At 40.6% G+C, this 7,876-nt stretch overlaps 1 protein-coding gene across 1 annotated transcript in view; it reads right to left on the bottom strand.

The window, feature by feature from the left end:
* Positions 1-3,103: 3,103 nt before the first annotated feature.
* Positions 3,104-7,876, bottom strand: part of arhgef11 (Rho guanine nucleotide exchange factor (GEF) 11) — a 42,770-nt gene continuing 37,997 nt past the window's right edge. The window contains exon 41 of the mRNA XM_080741308.1: positions 3,104-7,634. Coding sequence (XP_080597434.1) covers positions 7,585-7,634 — 50 coding nt within the window. The 3' untranslated portion in view covers positions 3,104-7,584. The remainder of the gene's footprint in view (positions 7,635-7,876) is intronic.

Here is a 7,876-nt window from a genome sequence, read left to right as displayed (position 1 = left end):
CCCTCTCTTCTTCCCACCCCCTCCCATGGTCCCAGCCCTGTTCACACCTTCCCATGGAGGCTAGTACAGTAGGCAGCCTAGGCTACAATAAATGTGGATTCAGGGACCGTATTCTGATTCTCTAGTTTGGCTCAGTAGCAGCACAACGCCAATTCTCTCATATTTGACCAACACACAAGTTCAGCCTGCCACCTTCCTTCAAACACCCGGCATCTGATCTCGGATTCTAGCAAATGTAAGATACTGGGTGTGGCAGGTTGACCTTGTTTGTCTTGGGATGCCCAGTTTGATCCCTATTCCTGTATAGTGTATTCCATATTTTAAAGCGGTGACTGGAGTGTGGTTCAGCTGCCATTAGTTGGCTTGTGGTGGACATTTTTGTCAAAATTCACATGTGCACATGAACATGAACTGATAATGTGCCATATAGAGTCATAGTAAATCTACAGTGTCATACATATGCTGAAGAACCAGGAGACTTATGCTCAAAATAAGAACATTATAGACATAATGGTGTGTAAAACAGAAAATCTAAAGTGTGCCATGGACAGGGCCAAGTCTTTGCCTCGGACACATTGCGTACAGACATAATTCATGACCTGTGGTTGGTTTCCCACATCTACAGGGCCCACCAACTCTGCTAAAAGTGCCCTTGCTCTTGAGCAAGGCAATGTAACACATGCATTAGCCTACTGCTGACTCTGCTTTGCAGATGCAAAGATGCAGGGCATACTATGTTGTTGCTGACACCTCATGATCACGTCCTGCATTGACATTCACAGCCTCTTTTGTTTTCCCTTGTGGCTGTCATCACAGTCATTGAATGTGTTCTTTCACTTTCAAATACAATTTCCAATCTTATTTACGGACGTCTTTCCCGTAGATCTAAATGCAAGGTGTGACTTTTGTCACTTTTCACATTGAAACACTCGCCAGTTGAGCAGCCTTTTGTGACTCCTGCCATCCCTGCTTTGGCAACAAACCCTCTTTCAGTCACTTGGATTTTTGAGGCTCGATCCACATTCAAGGTCCACTGGACCTGTTCAACAACACTATGCATAGGACAGACACAAACCACGGTAGGCTGTTGAAATGTAATTGATTCATTGTATCCTCATTCTGGATACACCTGTATGGAATAACACAGTTATTGTTTCTCCACTGTTATTTTTTACAGTCACTTAAATTGTTAGACGCCTCAGGGCGACACGCGACCTCCCCCTAAAGGGCAAGGTCACGCCAATTCTTGGCCATCTGGCCAGTGATGTACAGTAAATCGGACCAGTTACCTATATATGGAGGATTGGAGGCCACATACCACACTAACAGAATCCATATCATTATGGCCAAGATAGCCCATATCTGTGTGGCTGGTTCTACAGACAGGGATCTCCATGTATGGGCATAAAAGGGTATGATGTCAGATGTCATAGACGTCATAGGACTTTCACATAACGAGTACGCATGTTTGGGCTCTCACAGAATATCTCCATATACAGTACATGGATCTCCATATATGGGTACCAGGGGTCATCATGGGACTTCATTCTCATATGAAGTACTGTTAGATATGGCCTTAATATTGATGACATCAGGGAACTCCATATATGGGCATAAAAGGGATTCTGTTAGCGTGACATCACAGTGAAGCCAGAGCGTGATGTCAGAGCGACAAACCCATAGAACCAGTGTCAGGCGTGACAGAGATACATACATACATAAGGACAAGCTGTGACCGTTTACATACTAATCTGCGACCTATGGTCGCAATAACTTCATATACTCATTGTTGACTAGAATATTCATTCATAGGAAATATATACAGTATAGCAACAGATGTATATTCACTGAACATTTATAAAGGGTTCATATTCAGAGATCTAGGGCCAGCCTCTAATCTAATTGTATTTGTTTGATCCATCTTAAGTTTGGTTGCCGTTTGACATACCAAAATGAAAAGAAAACATACCATAACCTATGTTCTGTTGCCTACTTGGTTCACTTCACATGTTGACATTGTAGGCATTTAGCAGACAGCTAAATCCTGAGTGATCTATGACTAATTTATTTGAGTATAAGTGGTTCAAGACAGTATGACAGCATTAATAATTCAGCATGTCCTTATCCATATTGACTTTTACAGTACATGGACAGAGGTTGTAGGGATTGAATTACAGCATAACACATGGCAGTTCAAAGTATATAGGTTATGGGACATAATTTCTGAGCGGTAGCTTATTTAGGCCTAGAATTATTGAATGCTTTAAACAGTGAGAAATAGCAGATATACAAGCTCACAGCGCAGCACTCTGTGCCGCGCTGTGAGCTTGTATATCTGCTATTTTTGAAAAAGTCGTGAAAATGTGTGCAAATCTTTGACAATATGTATTTTCAAAGCGAACGTTTGTAACTCAAATTTTGCTTCTGGGGTGGTCTCTGGAACTATATATTTTGAGATGGGGGTCCGTGGTCAAATACATATCATTTTGGGGGTCCTTCACATGAAAAGGTTTGAGAACCACTGACATAGTAGTCTCTCAAGACTAGCAGAGCTCCATTTAAGTGAAAAACACCTTTTCTTTGACGATGGCGAGCCAGATTGCTGACATAGAAACATAGGTTTTTCAAAAAATCTTAGGATTCAAAAGACACTTATAGAATTGGGTCAAAATTATAATTGTCCCGATTTTTCAAAAATAGCAGATCTACAAGCTTGCAGTGCGGCACTCGGTGCCGCGCTGAGCTTGTATATCTGCTATTTTTCAATAGTTAAAGCATAAAATAATGATACACAATGTGTACCCGTTCCCAAAAATGCCCACACCAGGCATGTGTTCTTACAGGTAGTAGACAAATAATTAAAAAAACAGAAATAAACATATATGAAATATTTAAATAGAAGAAATGTTCAGATCTGAATGTAAAATCTATTTAACAAGCAAAACGGTCACCTAGATGTGCAATGCATTCTTTTAAGTGTACGCAAAACCCATCTGCACTGAGCAAATCATTTAAAATCAACCAACTCAAGCCTTTTGACCATTCACTGTCTATTTACACAGAGACAAAAACACATTTCAAACATTTTTTTTTGTATCCAGTTTTCTTTTTTTAATTTCACAAAACACGTGAATCCGAAACACGAGTTCATTTTTCCTTCTGTGCAGCTATCAATCTCACCATTTTTAAAAACAGGAGAAGAAAATAATTTACACATCTCTTAAAAATCATATCTACAAAAATAAAATCAAAAGATGAAGACTAAGGCTTTACAGAACAAACAAAAATGAAACCCAAGAAAACAAATGAACATGTATAAAACAAGTGGGGCTGGACTCTATATTACATTAGTGGACAAGATTGTTTTCTCTTTAAAAAGAATACAATGAGATGGGAGGTTAAAGACATGTGTATGCATACAGTAGTTTGCACTGTGCGGGGGAAGGGATTCTCTGTGCAATATTTTACAAAAAAAAAAGGTATAAAGATGTTATTTAGCTAAGTTATAGCTTCAACTGTCACATCATTTTAGAAGATAAAACTATAGAAAATAAAAGAAAAACACTGATGAGTATAAAGTTAAGCGAAAGAGGTAGAAATTCCAAAAAAATGAAGAATGCTGTAGGAATGAGAGGAAAATAATGGAAAACAATGTACATAATATGAACTGTGAAAAAAAAAGGATGCTGGTTTCCAACAGAATCTGTGCGTTTCAGTATGGGAGACACACAGCTTGCATTGATTTTCAACACAATGACAGCTTGAGACAATGCATATTTAGTCCTTTGTTAAAAAGAAAAATCAACCTGACATGACGGAGGAGTTGCTCGATATTTAGCAGCCTTAATTGTCCACTGACTGAACTCTCTTCAACTGATATCTCATTTAGATAAAAGTGTATTTATTATTCTAACTTTGTAGTGCATGCAGGTCTAGTGGAGTCCATGAGTGATCAAGAGCCAATACAGGCTTTTCTATTATTATTATTATTTCTTTCGAACCTCCTCTGTAAGTCATTTGAACTTGCTTGGGTAATGCATATTTTTTAAATGGTCCCTTGTTTAGTTTTTTTTTTCTTTCTTTTCAACCAGCACACATTTTTCTCCAGCGATTTACGTTTTTTTTTATTACATCTTAAAGTTTTTAACCACATAGCATTTGTTTTATCACAATGTGTGCAAAAATGAAACTCACTACAAATCTTGTATGCGCTAACAAGGGATTCGGAAGGGCGTTAGTGTCAGTTAATTTTCCCTCTCCTCGGGGCAAAAACATTCTCTACTCAAGCGAAACATCAGCTGAGTGACTGAATCGGTGATCTGATTAAACTCAGATAAGAGAAGCTTTACCTTAATTTTGGCAGTAATGTTTCCAGTTTCAAGGTTGGAAAAAAGAGCCTAGCTTAGTCAATAACTGTGCTCCTTTCCTCTTCAAGATATTTGAAACCAGTTCAAATGCAGAGTTAGATGTCAGTGTGTGTTGGCTCAGCTAGATGATGACAGTGTGATCCTCAACTTAGGACTTACAGACTAGAACCATGACAAAACCAAAAGCATATAATATAGCCTCGGTCTGTATGATATGAAATCCAAAAGTAAACATCTGAAAGCACACTGGTTGCAAAGACCCCATCGAAAGGCCTTACAAGATGACTTACACAACCTTCTTCTCAAATTCAAAGAAACTGCACACTGTGTTCCGCTCCAATACACGACGATACAGCAACGGGTACAATTAAATGGCAATTCAAATAACTTGTGCTGCTCCAATACACGATACAGCCCAAGTACAACGAGAAGACACTTCAACCAGTGCCGCGGATCAGAACAGAGCCATGCCATTACTTTCCCACATGTACAGACTCTCATCAAATGGAATCTTTCAGACTTGTTATCTCTGTACCGATCAGTGCTAAATGTCTTGTGCACACTACCAGTAGGCTATGTTTTTTCTTTGAATATATTATTAATATTGCTTTACTTTTTTAGAACTTTAATTTTACACTGGAAAAGTCGATGAAAACTTATGTGAACCGTTGCTCAATATGGGAGATGACTTCATAGTAACTGATGTCGATAAGACTGGCCACATTTCCTAGCGGAGATAGGCGCATGCACATTTCAAATTTTTTTTCGTCCTTTTCTCCCAATAAATATAAGTTGTTCTGTGCGCCAGGGGGAGAGGGAGTGCGTTGCTACAATGCTACTTGAAATATAACAGTCCCTTCATGGTTTTCAGGCTTGGGGCGAGAGATGCTTAGAGGAACATAAAACGCTATATCTATAGACAGTTGTGTCCCAACATGTGACATGGCGGGCGGGTATTCATTCCAACCAACGAAAGGCCCCACCAGATAAAAATCCCAGGTGCTGGACAGTGGAACAGTCCAAAGAAAAGGACATTTATATATCGTCGTTGTCGGGTGAAAACCTTGCATGTCCAAAACCGTTCGTTTTGCATTTAAAAATGTTTTCACTGGTTTTCACTACTTTTGAACGTACACATTTGGAACTTGGAGATACAAGGTTTCCACCCCGACAACGACAATATGCATGTATTTATAATATTTATTTATATGTATTTATTTTGCTGTTAATTCAGTTAAAACCCACCATGTCACATGACTGAATACCACTGATCTACCGGTATGCCTATTGCTCAGAGGGATGGCTGGTTCACATTTTGTTACACTCAATACAGTAGAGACAGGCCTGTCGCACAGGCAATTTCTAAGACAATGCTGAGATTCTACTTTTGACTTTTTTTGGCAAGCTGTTTTTTTTTTACTCATGGTAAAACCTGCCTCAGAGGGTTAAAGTTTTCAAGTTTTTTAATATATATATAAGCCTCCCCCATTCGGTTTCTAAGCACACTTAAAAATTACCTGTGTTCCATCTACCTTCTTAACAACAAACAAAACAAAAATAATATGATGCATACGACTATGTATTCACTGAAACGGTTCCTTTGTTGTGGTAATCCCTGTCGGTCTCTAGAACAGCGCTATATGGAAGGAGGGCCACACAACAACACAGCTCTTCAGTAGCAAACAGCGCAGTAGTAGCAGTAGTGTTTTCTTCAATAGTCTCTCGAAGTCAGACTGTCGACTCCCCAAAAATGTCAAATGCTTCCGTCATATACAGTCTGTGCAATGGAATCTCTGAAAAGCAATCCGGGAGTAGTTGAAGCAGATGTCCCGCCTACTCCCCCGTTTCCGTTTAGTCTTTGCATTTGCACAGATTTGTCCTAATGTAAATCTAAATAATCAAAGCCTATATAGCTTGTTGCTATATAAAAACATTTAAGATATTTTAAATATATTTTCGTGAATGGAAATGACGGCTTCCTTGCTTCCAGCTTTCGGGAGGTGTAGTTCCAGACTCTATAATAATAGCATTCTGAGATTGTGGAATGGTTGTCTGGCTACGCGAGACTATGTTTTCTATAACTTACATCTGTGATCAACAGGAGCGATATAGTGATCCATGTTTTGCACTGACGGCCAACGCTGACATGCGTAAAGCGCTTGTGTCCACAACGTCAGCGCGTTCCCAAAAATAACACACAAACAACATTTTTAGTGTCTCTGCCTACCACAGTGCTTCTCAAAGAGGGTTCCAAGGAACCTCTGGGTTTCTCAAGGGGGTTTCCAAATGGACCCTTGCAGGTCTGTAACTCAAGAGTGTACAAGATGGAACCTTAAGGTTCCATTTGTACACTCTCAGTCAAAAGGTTTGAGAACCACTGCTCTACCAGTTGTGAGGGAGGGGGAGAGCAAAAAATGGGGCCAGGGTGCGTGAATGACAGACAAAACGATGCGTGGGTGTTGTGTTATATTGGTATCCTCAACGATGACCCAGTGCAAATAACCTGAATTATATACAGACACAGTCCTTCGGCTTCAGCGGCAGGTGAATTCAGTGTAAAAGCAACTGGAGGGGGGGGGGGGGGGGGGGGGGGGCTAGGGATGCATAATTTGTGGGTAAAGTGCTGGGATTGCGGGGTCCCTTGGTTTATTTACTTGAACAATTCAACACTTTCCTGCTCCCGTTTTCCTTCAACCAGCTCAAAGTACGCGAGTCCTCCATCTTTCAAAATGTCGCCCACGGTTCTCCTTCATGAACCTCCCCCCCCGCACGCGCACACCTCTATTGTCCAGTCAAGGGTTCTTCCATCCTTTCCCCCCCTTGCTCTTCTAACAATCTTCCCTTCGCCGTTTCAACATTTCACTTATCCTTCTTTCTCTTTTTTAAGCGTTTTTTCCTTCATGTCCATCGACCTGGACTCCCTTTGCCTCCACGAGTGCAGGTGGTCATTGGGACCTCTGCGATCGCGCGGGGGGTCAGCCAGACTTCCTGGTATATCCCAGCACAAGGGACACGGTGACGTCAGCAGTCCTCCCTGGGTTGTGTTACAGTAGGTGTGCATGCAGAGGCTGGGGGAGGAGGGGGGTGCAAAGGGGTGAGGCTGAGGTGCCCGAGTCTGATCGCCAGGTACATACTGTATTATGTGCGTGTGTACGTGTTCTCTTCACGCCAGCGATCGAGAGTGTGTATCTGTCAGTTCACTGACAGTGAGGTGATGTCAGAATCCAGTGGACTGGATCTTGCGTTCTGCTGGACTGCCCTCCTTGCCTGGATTGGATTTAAAACAATAATAATCTGTTACTGTGTAAATTATATCAGCCCTTCTTTCTCAGATATTATCTATTTAGCAATTCTTCATTTAACCAAAGACAATCAAGTTAAAAAGGTTTGTAAAACAGCATACATAACACTATTTCTAGAAGGCAAGACAAGTCATTAAATAAAGTAATATTGCACAACTACAGATGGAGAGAACAGGCAAAAAAACTAAACAAACAAGTCTTCACTTC

The sequence above is a fragment of the Nannobrachium achirus genome, assembly GCF_963921795.1.
Source record: "Nannobrachium achirus genome assembly, chromosome: 14".
In the NCBI taxonomy this organism is placed as follows: domain Eukaryota; kingdom Metazoa; phylum Chordata; class Actinopteri; order Myctophiformes; family Myctophidae; genus Nannobrachium; species Nannobrachium achirus.
The sequence above is the reverse complement of the archived record's forward strand: the minus strand, read 5'-3'. Positions and strand labels throughout refer to the sequence as shown.